This window comes from Fukomys damarensis, unplaced genomic scaffold (assembly GCF_012274545.1).
Source record: "Fukomys damarensis isolate Sample0158 unplaced genomic scaffold, DMR_v1.0_HiC HiC_scaffold_1, whole genome shotgun sequence".
Lineage (NCBI taxonomy): Eukaryota > Metazoa > Chordata > Mammalia > Rodentia > Bathyergidae > Fukomys > Fukomys damarensis.
Genome location: NW_022900913.1, coordinates 31,905,077 through 31,921,913, shown reverse-complemented (window position 1 = coordinate 31,921,913; position 16,837 = coordinate 31,905,077). Strand labels below are relative to the sequence as shown.

Genomic DNA, 16,837 nt, shown 5'->3' with positions numbered 1-16,837 from the left:
GGTGGAGTTCTGTCTGTCTTTTTGGTTGGTACTTCTAGTGCAGCATAGATGCATTTACCTTTGAGAAAGGGGGCGAAACTCTTCCGTATAAAATACGGTTTTCTGCTGACGCATATAAAACTAAACAGTACTTAAGATTAGAATTCTTAGTAAAATGTTTTGATTGATGAACAGTTTAATTTGGATATATGAATGAATACATTTTAAAGATACACCTTGAAAAATGTATTCTTAAATAGTGAATACCTTGATGGCCAATGATTTTAAAATGTGGATATACTGATATATATGATGACTTTCCCTCCTTGAAATTTGCTGCTTACTCCTGCCCACTCTTTCATGTTTCTTGCTCACTAAGCTATTGTAAGTCTTCACAATGAATTTAACTTCACAACGTGAAGTAAATCTTCACACTGTATTTCTGACATTCATTTTGATTGAGAGTTATCGTTTGCATATATGTGGAATCTTTGAAAGTCTGGTTGAAAATGCATGCAGTGTGAACATTTTTTTAGGTTCTTCAATTCTGACTAGTGCTTCTGTTTTGACCTGGAAATCATAATAGTGGTAGTTGTCTCCAGTATTTCTTAGATGTGTGAAATATTGATAAATATCAGAATGATAGTTTTATTTTTATTGTGGTAGTCCTTACCACAAGTGAGTCACTTTTAAAATACATATTTTGCAGATAATGTCATAATAAATTATAATCCCCTATTATCCCAATCAAAAGCAGTATTTTTTTTTCTTATTTTTAGGCCCTTAAAAAACCCTGAAGTTACTTCTTACTTGTAACTTTCCACCTGATGATTTAGAATTACTTTTTCAGATAAATTTTTTGGAACTATTTAGTTAAATGAAAATAATTTCTTTTTTTTTTTTTTTTGGTTTTTTGAGACAGTGTCTCACTATGTAGTAGAGACTGACCTGGAACTCACTATGTGGCCCAGGCTGGTCTCAAACTCACAGCAATCCTCCTGCTTCAGCCTCCTGAGTGCTGGGGTTACAGGTGTGTGCCACCATGCCCAGCTACAACTTTAAATAGCTAAAGATATTATAAAAATAAAAAGGGGATGTTATTATTAGAGTGTTACTGAGTGAGTAACAAGTAAAAAGTACATAGAAACTGAAATGTGATTTATGGTATAATCCCATGACTGTGTGAAATATAAATTAAATAGATTATTGAAAGGACACAGTCTCCTTCATAAATAAATACTATTATTGCTAATGTGAATTTTTATTTTTATATTATAGTACAATTATATGGAACTGTTGAGCACTGTTATTTCTGACGGTCAGGAAGATGTTACTGGTATAAAATGAATGTTACCCATTAGAAATGAAAGTTTACTACTTTATGTTAAAGAATCTCACCTAACCCTGCTGGAGCATGTAAATAATGGTCTATATGTTTATAAATTTTGTTTTAGTAGAATGCTTACTCCCCACCTACCCCAAGAAAATCAGCACTTGCCTTAAAAAGTATTATATTTTCCCACTAAGTTACATCATCAGAAAATTAGCCCTGGTCAGATAGATCAGTTTTAGAATGATAAAAATATTATTTGTTTTATAAAGAATATTCTCAAAGGGTGGGGGTAGGTAGCTAGAGACTCTTTAGTACACTGTTTTTTGAGATAGGGCCTCGCTATGTAGCCCAGGTTGGCCTTGAACTCACTGCTGTCCTCCTGCCTCAGCTTCCTGAGTGTTGGACACCATGATGTTAAAAAAAAAAAAAAAAGTGTAATGGATATTTGTGTATTTGTGTAATTTGTAAATAAATAGTCGTTTTTCCTGCATTTTAGACTTTTGTATTTTGTGTTAGCTTTTGAAAAATTAGGTTGATTTACTTGGTTTCTTTCTTATGTGAAAGTAATATATATTAAGTACCTTGAGTGATTCCTAACACATAAAATGCTCAGTAAATGCCAGCTGTATTTATGAAGAACTTGAATATTTTGGGGAGATACTTTGCCTCACTTTCTTGTGATTTTAAGAAAGGAGAACTTTGTAATCTTTTCCTTATTTGAAAAGTAACTCCTTCTATTGTAGAGCAGATGTTTATCAGTTGGAGATTATTCTTGGCATAAGGTCCAAAGAGGCAAGACCCATCATGGAGTGCATGTAACCACTGGATTGTTAACGAATCTATTGCTTCTACTGTATTAGCATTGATAGGAGAAGTTCATCTCCTTTTTACCTTGGTATAAGATATAAAATAGTTTAGACATAGATGGAGGAGAGGTGGAATTACCATCATGCCCACCTATGTGGGAGCAGTGAGACAGAAGATCTAGAAGTCCACTTGAATGCTTGCATACTCCAAAACAGGATGACAGAAAAAGCTAGATACAGGAAGGCAGGAAGAGAAACTCACCAGATTCAAATCCAGTATCAAGGAGCTTGGAAAGGAAGCTGGACTACACAGGACCACAGTACCCCTTCTATCCACGTCCAGTGTGCGCACCATCGTGGGAGGGAATCTAATGCCCTCTGGGAGGGAGCCAGCACGGCAGCGGAGGCCGGGCCACTGCAAAAGGCTCCTACCTAATCCTTCCGCCCTCCCCACACAGCAAATGAGATATAGGTAAGCCAGGGCATCAGAGAAACTGGAAGTGTGAAAGGTGTTTGAGAAGGCACTGGCTGGCCTTCGGAGAAGCTGAAGACAGGTGTACAACCCCAATTGGGGAAGGACCTAGTTCTGAGTGCTGAGAAGACTAGTTCAGGGGACAGAAGAAGGGCAAGTTTCTGGGGAAAGAGGAAATCAAATATGCCTCAGAACAGACATTCTCCACACAACACCCGGAGCATTTACACCCACTGGAATACTGCTTAGTGCTCACAGCCTCCATCATAAGAGCCCCGCCACCGACGTCTGGGGCTGCTGATGGCAACAGGACCTGAGGACAGTAGGGAGCTGCGAGTGCTGTCCTAGTCAGAGAGCTTTTAGCAGTGACCTTGGGAGAAGGCAGGTTAGGGAGGGTACAGACATCAGTTGGATTTGTCTTGCAGGGAAGGAGTGGGAGTCAAGGGAGACCTGGTCGAAACCAGTGAAAACTGTGTAGTAAGCCAATCACACTGCACTGTCTGTCTATCCTCCAATTATCTAAGGGAGTTGGATATTAAGACAAAGGCAGTGGACTACAGTTTTGGAAGAACGGCAATTGGTTCTGCCTATTTAGGAACAAGGTATATTTTTTCATTTTCTGATGTCCTCTTCTATTCCCTTTTTCACTGCTTATTTTTTTTTCAGCTTTAATTGAGTTTATTGGTACATTTTAGGGATACAGTACAGTTACATTCATTGTTGGGATCTTGTACCTCTACATGACAAGTCTTGATTCTCATTTTTTCCCCTTACCTCTGCCCTCCCTTCACCCACTCCTGAGTACTGTAGTTTTCATGGTAAAGGTCTTTCACTTCCTTGGTGAGGTTAATTCTTAGGATTTTTTTTTTTTTTTCCCCGGTACCGGGGATTGAACTCGGGTCTTTGTGCTTCGAACCGCTGATCTAAATCCCCGGCCCCAAGGAATTTTTTTCTTGATACTATGGTGAATGGTATTGTTTCACTAATTTCTTTTTTGGTGAATTTATTATTGGTGTATAGGGATGCTACTGATTTTTGTTGACTTTGTATCCTGCTACCTTAATGAATTTGAGTATTAATTCTAGGAGACTTGGTAGATTTTTAAAAATTCTTTTATTTAGAGGATCATGTTTTCCGAATAATGATAATTTGACTTCTTCCTCCTACACATAACCCATTTATTTCTTTCTCTTGTCTAATTGGTCTGGCTAATATTTGGAAAGTTTTAGTAGTAGTTATAGAAGACTTTGTTTTTTGTTTTTTGTTTTTTGAGACAGGGTCTCAGGATGTACTTGATGCTACCCTGGAACTCACTGTGTAGCCCAGGCTTGTCTCAAACTCACAGACATCCTCCTGCCTCAGCCTCCTGAGTGCTGAGTTTACAGATGTGTGCCACCACACCCAGCTAGCAGACATCTTTTTCATCTTCCTGATTTTAGAGGGAAGGTTCATCTTCTCTCCTTTTCATATGATATTTATTGGTCATTTGTTATAAGTAACCTTTATAGGATGGAGATAAGTTCCTTCTATACCTTTTTCTTCATGGTTTGTATTTGTATCCTAAGTGGATGTTGGATTTTTGTCAAAGGCCTTTACCGCATTATCGAGATGATCATATGGCCTTTGTCCTTGCTTCTATTTACCTGATTTGTTCCATTTATTGATTTATATTAAAGAGTTTGAGGAATATTGGCATTTGATCTTCCCCTGAGTTCTTGTAGAATTCAGTAGTGAATCCACTGGGATCTAAGAAACCTCAGTTGGTAGTTTTTAAAAATTGCTTCTTGAATTTCATTACCTTGATTTTGAATTATTCAGAGCTTTAATGCCCTGATGGTTCAGATTTGGTAGTTTGTATGTACCTAGGAACCTATCAATTTCATCTACATTCTCCATTTTATTAGAATACACGTTCCTTAATGTCTCAAGTGTGATTAGAAGAATGTGTGCTCTGTTTTTATTGGGTGGAATACTCTGTTGATACCTATTAAGTCCATTTGTTTGAAGGGTTGCTTCAATCAATATAATTAAATTCTCCCTTTTGCCATGTCTCCTTTCTCTGGCCCTGTTTCTCAGAGTAGTTACTAATAATTTTCTGTATTTTGGCAGAATCCTTTGTGATTTCACCTTTTTCATTTTTAATTGCATCGATTTGGGGTATATCCTTTCCTTTTTTTCATAAGATTGGCTAGGGGTTTGTCAATTTTGTTTATTCTTTCAAAGAACCAGCTCTTTGATTCTACATTTGGTCTTAGCCAAAAGGCCAAGAAGTGATTGGTTCATTGATTCTATTGATTCTAGTCTCAATTTCATTAATTTCTGCTCTGACCTTTATAATATACTTTCTGTACTAGCTTTGAATTTGGGCTGTTGTGTTTCTAGAACCTTATGATGCATCACTAGAAGACTCACTCTGCTTTTCTGATATGGATAGTCACAGTTGTAAACTTTTCTCTAAACACTGCTTTCATTTTGTCCCACAGGTTCCAGTATGTATACTGACATTATCATTTGATTCTAATTTCTTCTCTGACCCATTGATTATTCAGGAGGGTATTGTTTAATTTCCATGTGTTTGCATAATTTCTATGATATTTTTGCTGTGATTTCTAGTTTCATCACACTGTGAGTTATTCATATGCATATTAGTATGCAATAATTGTGATTCATTTGCATTTACTTAATCATGGTTTATGAGCTGGCATGTGGTCTATTTTGGAGAAAATTGCATATGCTGGTGAGAAGAATGTGTGTTCTGTTGTTGGTTGGAATACTCTGTAGATACCTACTAAGTCCATTTGTTTGTAGATTTGGTTTAATCAGCATAATTAAATACTTTCTCTTGGTATAAGTATCCTTTATCTGGTCCCATTTCTCATATATAGTACTTGGAAGATATGATGAGATAATAATTTTATCATTTTAGAGTCAGGTTTTCTTGTGGTGGGAAAAGGGTATGAGGTAGAGGGAGTGGTCAGAGAGGAAATATCACGGCTAATTTTTTTCTGAAACTTGTACAAGCAGTCCTATACTTAAAAGCATAACCAAGGAAAAAAGATTTCAGCCTTGTTTAGTTATCTGTTCCATAATTATTTGTACAACTTTACAACTATGTAATGCAAAGATGATTTTTTGGACTGTTGTTATTTCTTGCCATGAGACACTGTTCAGACCATCAGAGAGCATCAGAGTTTCTATGCAAGATAGCTCTTATTCTTAGGGAAAATGAATGTTTTGTGTAACAGATTTTTCTGCATTAATATTCGAGGCCAAACAAATCACTAACAGTAAATAGTGTGTATGTATTTTCTGTGGCCCTTTGTGTTTATAGAAAAACCTATGAAAAGGGCTACTTTCATTTGGGAAAGATTCTTGACCCTGGACAAAGCACCATTTGAATAAAACTGACAATTTCACTACCTTCTCTCACACAGATGACACAGTTGGTTAGATTGTATCAAAGACTATGAGATGGTGTAAAAAATGCCTTCCTGTCTGCTATACCCTGTGTGGACCAGATATGACTCAATGCCAGCCAGACAATAAGAACTTCCTTGCATAGAGAATCTGAGGTTCTCTTAATGGTCTGAACAGTGTCCCGTGGCAATAAATAACACTCCAAAAACCATCTTTTCATTACGTAGTTGTTGAGTTGTACAAATAATTATGGAATAGATGACTAAATGAGACTGAAGTCTTTTTCCTTGGCTATGCTTTTAAGTATAAGCCAGAGTCAACAATAAAATGGACTGAATTGTATATTCCTTAGATTTGTTTGTTGAAGCTATAATCTGGGCCAAGGGGAAAACCAAGCCAACAGGTGGGGGGGAGTTGGATGAGGGATGTGCACACACGGAGAAAAGGCCATGTAAGGGCACATTGAGAAGTGCCATTTGCAGGCCAAGGGGAGAGGCTTTAAAAGAAATCAGCCCTACCATTGGTGACACCTTGATCTTGCATGTTTAGCCTCTTGAACTCTAAGAAAAGGCTGTTGTTTAAGCCACCCAGTCAGTGGTGCTTTATTGTGGCAGCCTTACCTGCTTAATATGCACATAATTCAATTTAAAAATGGACACAGGGCTTTAACAGATATTTCTCCAAAGGGGATATACAATCAGGCAATAAGCATATGAATAAATTCTTCAAATCATTAGTCATTAGGGAAATACAAATCAAAACCACAGTGAGATACCACTTCACACTCAGGTGTACAATAGAGAATACAGACTAACAAATATTGACAAAGACGTGGAAAACTTGAAGCCCTTGTACAGTTCCTTTGGGAATTAACATGGTACAGAAAATGTCTGAGATGGCTTCAAAACATTGAACTTGCAGTTACTGTACTACAATTTCACTCTCAGGTATATGCCCAAAAGAATTGAAAATATATCTTTACACAAAAATTTACTAGCAAAAATATTCATAGCAGAATTATTCACAGTACATAAAAAGTGCAAACAACTCAATGTTCTTGAACTGTTGTATAGATGAACAAAATGTGTTATATCCGTACCATAAGGAATTATTCATCAATTAAAAAAAGGAATTACTGATTCATACTGCAACATCAGTGCCCTTGAAAACATTCTAAGTGAAAGAACCTGGACACAAAAACCCACACAGTGTATGATTCATTTATGTAAAATGTCCAGACAAATCCACAGAGATACTGTGATTGCCAGACTACTAGGGGAAAAGACAATGGAAACTGACTGCAAACAGAAATGTGCTTCATTTAAGGGAGGATGAAAATGTTCTGCAGTTAGATAGCAGTGATAGTTACAGCTTTGTGAACATACTAAACTATTTTAAAGGGTGTACACTTGAAAGGATAAATTTTTTATCATGGTATTTCAGCTAAGATTGAGCCCATCGGTGTTCTGGATGGTGAATTTAAAGAGGAGATTAGGTCATGAGTCTTAATAGCACTAGCTTGTGAATAAAGCTTTTTTTTTTTCACCTATAAACATGGGTGATTTAGCTGTTGTCTCTGTTGCTCATGGTCATGAAGGTAAAACAAAATCCTTCTTCATTAGCTAAATATTTTCTGAAAACATTGTTTCATAGGCATTAGCTAGAGTGGGGAAACAACATTTTAGAAGTTTTAAGTTGTGTGCTCCTTTTCCAAAGTTGCCTTACCTCCAACAAGAATCACTGTGCCCGTGGGCTTGTGAAGATGACAGTCCTATTTTTGACATCATCCATATATATCTTTAAAAATTTTTGCAAATAGCAAATCATGACTTCACTGCTGCTTGAAGTGTGTCCTAATACTGGTATGACCCAGGAGTTTTTTTTTTTTTTTTAAAGAAATGTAGACACCCCAGACCCACTGAATCAGACACCATGTTGTCAAGAGGTCTCCAGATGACTCATGTAGGCTAAAGTTTGAGGTTCACTGATCTGGATAAATTAAAAATAGGAAGGACCAAAAGTTTACTCTAATGTTTTGTAATAATTATTTGGGCACTTTATGTGTGCTAATTAAGCACACCATCGTCACTCCCAACACCACACAAATTGGAGACCTTTGGTATACCCCATCACCACAAAGTGGATCCAAGGCTCTGTACTATTCTTCCAATTTAATGATAATTTGAAATTATCACTCTCTAATGTTTTTAAAAATTTTGAGTTGAAAGGGTATAAAAGATCCCTGAAACAAACAAAGACCACACAGGTTTTCCAAATTTGAGGATATGAAACTCAGCTTGAATGCATTTATTTATTATAATCGCCAAAATAATTTTAGTGGGCACAACTTCTTAAAACCATATTGAGATTAGGCTCAGAATTTAATCACAACCAAGCAATTCACAAAAACACTTTAAGCAACAAAACATGCTTAATATCTCTTTGAGAAAGTTCTTTTGAATATGCGTAGTGTCACTGGGTATCACATAAAACTGCTAGAAGGTGACTATGTGTCTAAGTTCTGCACCATTAATTACATTGTTAAACTCTTAACATACAGGAAAGGCAAATTTAACCACATGTGAGATCCTTCTGTATCTCAAAATAAATGTCTTTATGGTACAATTTGTCTTTCTCAAATTTAAAAGATATTCTAGGTTACTCCTTAGGGAAACAAAAGTATGCACACTTTCATGGGGGAAAACAAGCTGCTTTGATTTGTAATTTTTATATTATACACTTCAATTATGAGTAAAGACTTCCAAAATGTGTTATATTTTTAAAAAGTAGCAATCAGTGGGGCAATAGTTGAAAATATTTACCAACATGTTATGTTCTTTAGAAATCAGTCTTCTGGATAAATAAATACGATGTCACTAAATTTTTTTTTACTATTATACATAGCTTGGAAGGAACTATAATATTTTGAACTGTAATTTTCACATTTTAAATGGTATTTTTCTTTATTTTGATGGCATTAAACTCTTAAAAATGTATCTATTTTATAGATATTAATATCACTGAATTTTCAACACCTGTCTGAACTTGTATATGAAAAATAAATCTAGCATCTGCAATTTCAGCTGGTTACACTGGGAGAAGAGGGGTTACCATTAACTTTATTATACCTTGTATTAACAATAAACCTTCTCACAGAGAAGAAAATACATTAAATACCTTAAATATTTACAACAATAAAAATTCACATTTCATGCTTTGGTGAGACACTTAGATCAGCCATATGGTAGTCCTCATAGTATACTGGATAGAGCCCTTCCAGTGTCTGGGCCTCTGCGGTGTGCCAGGTGTTCAGCTTTTGATGTTAGGGCAATAGCATACTTCTGCCATTTTCCTGTCCAGGAGCAAAACCAAAGGTAGTTCTTCTCACCCATCAAGTTGTGACCGCAGTCCGGTGTCATAGAGGGGTGTGAACCAGTGTGCTTCAGGCCTCAGGACTCATGTGAAATAAGTTTTGAGTGTTTGAAAAATGCTCAGGAGCCCCTGTGTTCTCTCTCTAATGTGAGCCACAGAATGAAAGCAGTAGTACTTCTGAGCACAGCTAAATGCTTCACTTACGTGTCTATTGCACAGGATTTTATAAGGTTCCAGAAACAGTGCTGTATTTCTTTCTTTGACTACTATATACACTTTTCTGATAAGTTCAGTGTTTCACTGGGGAATGTGACTTGCAGGGAGCTCCCCTTTGGGGCAGGCCCAGCCCTGTTCCTCCCACCGACCTCATCCACCAGTAAGACAGTCTCTGAGTCATGGCCCTGTGAGGAGTCCGAAGTCTCTGATATTCGCAAAGTTCTTAGTGAGGTGGTTTCTTCTGGGGCCTGGCCCATGCTAGGGACCCCCGGAAGCAAATTCCTGCCTCCAAGACTGTTTTCACTTAGTTCTGGCAGGTACAGGAGGGTCTGAGACGTGCTGCTGATCTCCTTCAGCTCCCGAGGGAAGAAAGAGTGAGAGTGGTTGGACATGGCTGAAGACGTCCTTCGACTCTCGGAGCAGTGCCGTCTGGAACGGTCTCTGCGGGACCCGCCAATGCGGCAGAAGAGGCATTTGATCTTCTCTATTGCTTTACTGAGCACTGTCTTTCTCAGAAGTATATATATCCAGGGGTCCAGGATGGGGTTCACAGAAGCAATTCGGATGGCCTGCAAGTCGGGGTTTCTGCTGATTTCTCGAACCACGCTGGGCTGATAGAGTTGGTTGATGAACACTCGCACCTGCATAAATGCGATGCCCACATTTAGATTTTATAACTAAGCATTTGGGAAGCCACTTAAATGTTACATCTACCCTAGCAACATTAGGGAGCTGCTCTCTTTTCTGGTAACAAGTGCTGAGGAAAGAGCAGTGTATACAATATACCGCAGAAAACCCAGAAATTGCAAAAATGTAATTACATATGTGTTTTGAGTTAGTATACTATTACATATTTTTTATCTTAAGAATACCTTTCTTAGACCAAAGATGCAAAATATATACAAATATGCAGTATATGTAGAGTTAAGATATGAATAAAGCCTCCTGAGAAGCATTTTATTAACTTTACCTTTCTGAGTACTTTCAAGGTTTTTGTAATTTTCAAAGAAGTATCTTTTCCCCCAGAGCCACTAGATTTCACCTTTTTCAGTAGCCATTTTATATATTATAAATGATACTTATTTTTTAAAGTCAACTAACCATCTAGGAATTACAAAAGGCTGAGGTTCTTTTTAGAGTTGCAAGAAGATATGCTAAAAACTTTTGAACCAGTATTAGGATCTCCTATTATCCAGAATGATTAGAGTATTTTCATTTTTTCTACGACTTCCTTTGCCAGGTAAAACAATCATCTAGTGTTATTAACTGCCCCTTTAGCCAAAACCTCCGATCCTTTCCCTCAAACTGCATTTCTCACTTGAAGATAAAACTGCAGCAGCCACCAAACTAGCCTTTCTGCCCGCTATACCTCTCCATTCTGTCTCTGCACTATCCCACAAATAAGATTATTTCTGAAATATATATCCGAATATGCTGCTCAACTGCTGAAACCTTCGAAAGCTCCTGGCTGCATGCAGACTATAGTTTTGTTAATCTTTCAAGGCAGCATTCAACTGCCATTCAGTGAATCCATCCTGACATTCCAATCAGAATCAACTCCTCCAATGTGCTTCTATTGCCTCTGAGCCAAACAGCAGGCAAGTGTTCAAAGAGCACTGCAAACAGACCAGCTGGGATGGGAAGGTTTTCTACTGCAGTTTGAGCTGTTAAGGGAACAGCTGTGTCTGCCGTCCCACCATGCGCCAGACAGGACATAAATAAAAGATGGAAGAACGCCCTAGCAGCTTGTTTGCTGTTTTGGATTGTTAGTTTTGACAGTTTAAAAATTTTGCTCCCCCTCCCGGGAACTGGGTATTAAACTCAGGACACTGCACTTGCAAGGCTGGCACGGTGCCACTGAGCTAAATCCCTGGCCCAATTTATTCTTATTATAATCATTTATTTGCTCACATCCTTTCATGTATTTTCATTATCTAGCAATAAGCACTTACTGTGTTTTAGGCATTATGATAAGTTCTGGGGACAAAACATTGCCTTAGATATCATAAACTTCTTGAAGGCGGAGAGGACAGAAACATAGACCGACTATTACTGCACAGTGATGAAGTGAAGTGGGAGAGGTGTGCACTGGGTGGCCGCTAAGACCTGGAGGGCAGGTGTCAGAAGATGCTTCCTAAAGGAGAGGAAGCTTGCACTGAGTTTTGGTGGGTAAGTGGGAATTTGCTAAATTGAGAAGCAAGGAAATAACATTTTAAGAGGGGTAGTTCCATGTGCAAAGTCATGGGGGAATTAAATATGCCAGCATCCAGAAAAATAAACATTTATTCTAAATGCATGAATTGGGGTAAACTTAAGGAAGGCAATGATTTTATTCTTTAAAGAAAACACACTTATTAAATATATACTCTTAAAGTATTTTTTGCCTAAGTTTTCTAGTTGCAGAGGAATCATTTATATTAAATTATCACTGGAAATGTGCAATAAAAAGAGGCTTGAAGATCATGGCCATCCACCTTGAGTAGTTATTTAGTAGTTATTACTTGTCTTTGCTAACTGTCTTAGGGAGAAGTAAGAAGTGAGGCTCACAGCCACGAAAGACAAAAACCACAAAAACGAAAAAGAAGAAGTTGCAAAAGCATAGCTGGAGTATCTGTTAATGGGAAGCAAACATTTCTCACTTTAACAAGACTCAAGGACATTGCTTCTTTACCGTACAGCATATAATTAATGATTTATGGTATATAAATCACCAGGGAAGGATTGAAATATTCTAGAAAAATTTACAACAATTTGGATAAAAGAAGAAAGTTTGAAATGTTTGAACGACGTGTCATCCATCTGCAAAATTCAACTTATATGAAATTATTCTTAGGTGATGTTGGATCAATGGCATATAACTATATTCCTGTTTCTTCCTTAAGAATTTAGATCTTATCAGCTACAGGTCTGGTTCTTCATCAAGAAAATTTTGATTTTCAGTTATTATTTTGTTGTTCTTAATTTGTTTCATTTTGGACACTTACTTGGGTGTAAAGCCTAGCCTAAGCTTGGCATCCAAACAGGAACTGACATTAGGCATAATGGAAAACCTGTAATCCCAGTACTCTGAGAGGTGGATGCAGGGAGACTGCACAATGCAGGCAATTTATCAATTTAGTAAAACCTTGTCTTAAAGAGTGGGTGGGTGGATGTCTGGGACTGTAGCTCAGTGTAAAAGCCCTGAGTTCAATACCTAGTACCCCCCCAATACCTGAAGGTATTGTTTTGTTAATTCCACTTACAGTGAATATATATTTCCATTTTGCTCCATGGCATTGTTCCTCTAGGAATATTACATATTTTATGGTGTATTAATAATTACTTTTCTAAAATCCAGGAAATTCTGAATTTTGAATCAGGCCTTAGATTTTAGATAAGGACTATGGTCCTGTAAATCTCATAGAATAAAATGATCAAAAGGCTCTGAGTGAGATTAAAATATCTTCTTTTTGGTATTGAAGATTGAACCCCAGGACTCTTCACATGCTAAGTAAACATAATATCACCGATTTCCATCCCCAGCCTTTTTCTTTTTGTTGTTGTTTTCTTTTTCCGGTACCAGGGATTGAACTCAGGACTTTGCACTTCCAAGGCAAGCGGTGATAGCACTGAGTGAAATCCCCAGCCCTGTTGTTTTCTTTTTGAAACAGAGCCTTGCTAACCTGCTTGTGCTGTCCTCAAACTGCTGCCCTGCTGCCTCATCTTCTTGAAAATTAAAATTAACATCTTGATCTTAGTAAGGGAGCTAAGGAATGCACTAGAGGTTTTTTTTTTAATAGAATAAATCAGATGCTACATTAAAATGTGACACGTGCTATGGATAAAACAGCAGAACAAGAGGTTTGAGAAAGAAGGGACCATGAAGAAAAAAGAGGTGACATCTGTGGAAAGACCAGGGAAATGGAGACATTATAGGGGAGTTTGTCATTTGTCATAGATCAGGCTTTTTTTTGTTTTGTTTTGTTTTGTTTTGTTTTTTGAGACAGGGTCTCACTATGTAGTTGAGACTGACCTGGAACTCACTATGTAGCCCAGGCTGGTCTCGAACTCACAGCAATCCTTCTGCCTCAGCCACCCGAGTGCTGGGATTACAGGCGTTCACCACCATGCTCCGCTAGAGTTTTCTTTTAATACGGCTTTTCTTTTTCTTTTTTTCTTTTATTATACAAGGCTGGATATATTTTTAAGAATTATTTACCAACAATGGAAGTATTGGTAAAAATATGAGTTTTTAAAATTTTTATTTTATTTTTATCAATATCCCATATTATGTTGCTAAGAATAGAAGAAATGAAGAGTTTAAATCTGTAAGAGTGTAATACTGTATTAAACTCTGCCAAAGGGTTTGTATGAAGTTGAGACTCCAAGCCTCTAGGTGGCAGTGTTGCTCCACTGCGGCGTCATACCACTCCCTCCCTAGGCTATGTTCTGCTCAGCCATTTCCAAGACTTTCAGACCAGAACTTTGGTTAACTCTAAACTTTGCATTTCTGAGATTTTTATATTGACATGTTACTTGTTGGTTCTCCACCACAATTTCAACGGAAACATGGTTACTACTGAAAGGAAGAGAAATTTTGCAGCCATTTAAAGGAATGTATTATAGTCACCTCTGGGCCTTACTTCATCCACAGCTGTAATTAATTTTGACTACTAGAAAAGGGGATGAAAAGAAGATGTAATGAGCAATGATCCACCTAGAGTTCCATGGGTAAAGTCTTTCATCTGATAATTACTACTGTACAAGCTATTGAACTGGGCCATTTAATTGTCTTTTCAGTAAAGGGAAGTTCACAGGGTAGCAGAAAGATGAATAAAAACACAAAATTCTAAATTCACATGAAAACATTCTCAAAAGTTGGTCAAATTATTTGTAAAGAATCAATATGGATTAATTTTACTATTTTTAATGGTGATTTACTTCAAATAGAGAAGGAAAAAAAGACAAAAATGAATGAAAACCCCATGCATTTTATGTTTGGATAAGTATATCAATCTATGTTTCACTTGAAGACTACTTGATTTCGTCTCCCTGAAGGAAGGAAAACTTAGATAAAGGGGAATATTCACAGCAGTAGTTGAGTGCCATGTGGGGTTGTGAAAACAGTTTCCTGGGACTCAAGTCCATCAAACCGTATATCTTACACAAATAAACAAATTGAGGCAAGTTTCAGTCTCGGAAGACTGTGCTGAGGATAAAACAGAACTGAATCAGAGGGAAAAAAAATCTTTTTTTTTTTTTTTTTAACCAAATACAAACAACACTTCTACTTTCTTCCCATTTTTGTCTTTTTTGTGGTAGATGCAGGTTTATGCAGGTGACTTGTCTTTAAGATCGGTGTAGGTTACAATATTCTAAACCTCTTGAGACTGTTTTGAGATTAGGGTTCAGGAGCATTGGACCGTAACTTGTAGAAGAGTCAACAACTTCACAAGTGGATATATGACACGAAAGTTACAAGAGAGGCTGTATGTTGCAGAGATAAACTCTCAAGCTTTATAGTCAACTTCTGTTCAAATCCTGATGGTGCTTATCACTTATGTCTAAATTATTAAATTGCGTAGCACAGTGCCTGGGATATAACATACAGGCTGACTCTCACTGTGATCCATATGTGAAATATACCACTGTGGAATATACCAACAATTTGAAAAGATCAGGAAAAAAGTAGCATCGGGGTATGATTAGTGACATGGTATTAAAAACACATACATGCTACATAAGAATAGCCTGTTTGCAGAGAATGTTGAATTCAAAGAGGAATGTTGAGATCTTGATTGGATCTATTAAATAACTTAATAATGCTTTGTAATAAATGACAAGATCAATAACTGGACTTAAGTATATGTGCTATTTGTTCTGTTCCAAGCACATATAAGGAATAATCTGCATATGCTTGATTATCTCACTGTCTTGTGCAGAGTCCAAAACTGACACAACTCTTACTAGAAGTTCTTACCATTATTATTATTATTTTTTTTAAAGAGAAGGATCATGGAAAGAGTTCTTGACTGAGATCTCTACGAGAGACCTGATTCTTATTCCTTCTGGGTCACTAACTGGTCATTATGGCAAGCAAGTGACTTAATCTTTATTGGCCAATCTCTATATTGAAAATTGATTTCTAAAGTTTTTTTTTAAGCACTCTCCTTCAACATTCTAATGGGAGACTACAAGAATAATTTCAAGTTTCAAAAAAATTGCTAGTACATGTTCAATGAAATACCAGCAAAGTGTGGTGGAGAGGGCACTGGACTAGGACTCACCATAGGAATCCAGTAAATTTCACCGAATAAATTCTTCATCTGCAGCTAAGATGTAGGGTGTGAAAACACTAATCTTCTCTACTTCCTAACTAGAGCCTTTTCAAGATGCAAAGGAGAAGCTGGATGTGGAAATACCTTCTTACATTTATGTTACTTTGCATGCTTAGGTTGCTATGATTGGGTCTGCAATTTAATTTTATGATTAAAAATTGCTTCTAGGAATTCCTATTTTTAAACTTAATAACATTTATTAGAAAAAGATCAATCCTTTTGATTCCTCTATAATCATGTCCAAATTTACTGACTTGCTCTTTTACCCACAGATATAATTTTTTCTTCTCTGACATCCCATCATTTGTTTTATGGCTCCACTTCCCGTTTTCCTTTAACAAAAATGGACCAATTCACACAGTTTTCAGTTGCATTTATAAATTTTCTCTGACCAAATGCTGGTGAGGCCTGTAAGGTGATTACTAATTTATAGTAAACAACCAAAGAAACACTCACAGGAACATATTTTCCTATGGATTTAAATTTACCTGACCAAGGCAGAAGATTAATCCAATTGGCCATTCTAATTCTAATTAGGGGTGAATATGTTTTTAGTTCAGATTAAGAAGAAAATAAATAAATAAGCAAGAAATACAATCTTGTCTTGCCTATGCATGGGGAAAATACTTTTCCAAATCTCACAGTGTAACTATAGCCCTGAGGCAAAATATTTGATTATGAGTATTATCTTTACATTAACACTATTATCTGCAAAATTTGGTGGGCAAAACTGGTCTCCTATAGCTTTTATTTTTATTTTTTTTTTGGTACCAGGGACTGAACTCAGGTCTTTGCGCTTGCGAGGCAGGCAACCAAACCACTGAGCTAAATCCCTGGCCTTCCTATAGCTTTTAAAACTGGGACCTTAGGAGGTTGTCTTGTTTGCATGTTTCTTTTCTTTTTTTTTTTTTTTTTTCGTTTTGGG

General features: G+C 36.8%; 1 protein-coding gene across 1 annotated transcript in view; it reads right to left on the bottom strand.

Moving 5' to 3' along the window:
* Positions 1–8,325: 8,325 nt before the first annotated feature.
* Ptger4 (prostaglandin E receptor 4) overlaps positions 8,326–16,837 on the bottom strand; it is a 13,461-nt gene continuing 4,949 nt past the window's right edge. Inside the window, 1 exon segment of the mRNA XM_010633867.2 lies at positions 8,326–10,236. Coding sequence (XP_010632169.1) covers positions 9,646–10,236 — 591 coding nt within the window. The 3' untranslated portion in view covers positions 8,326–9,645.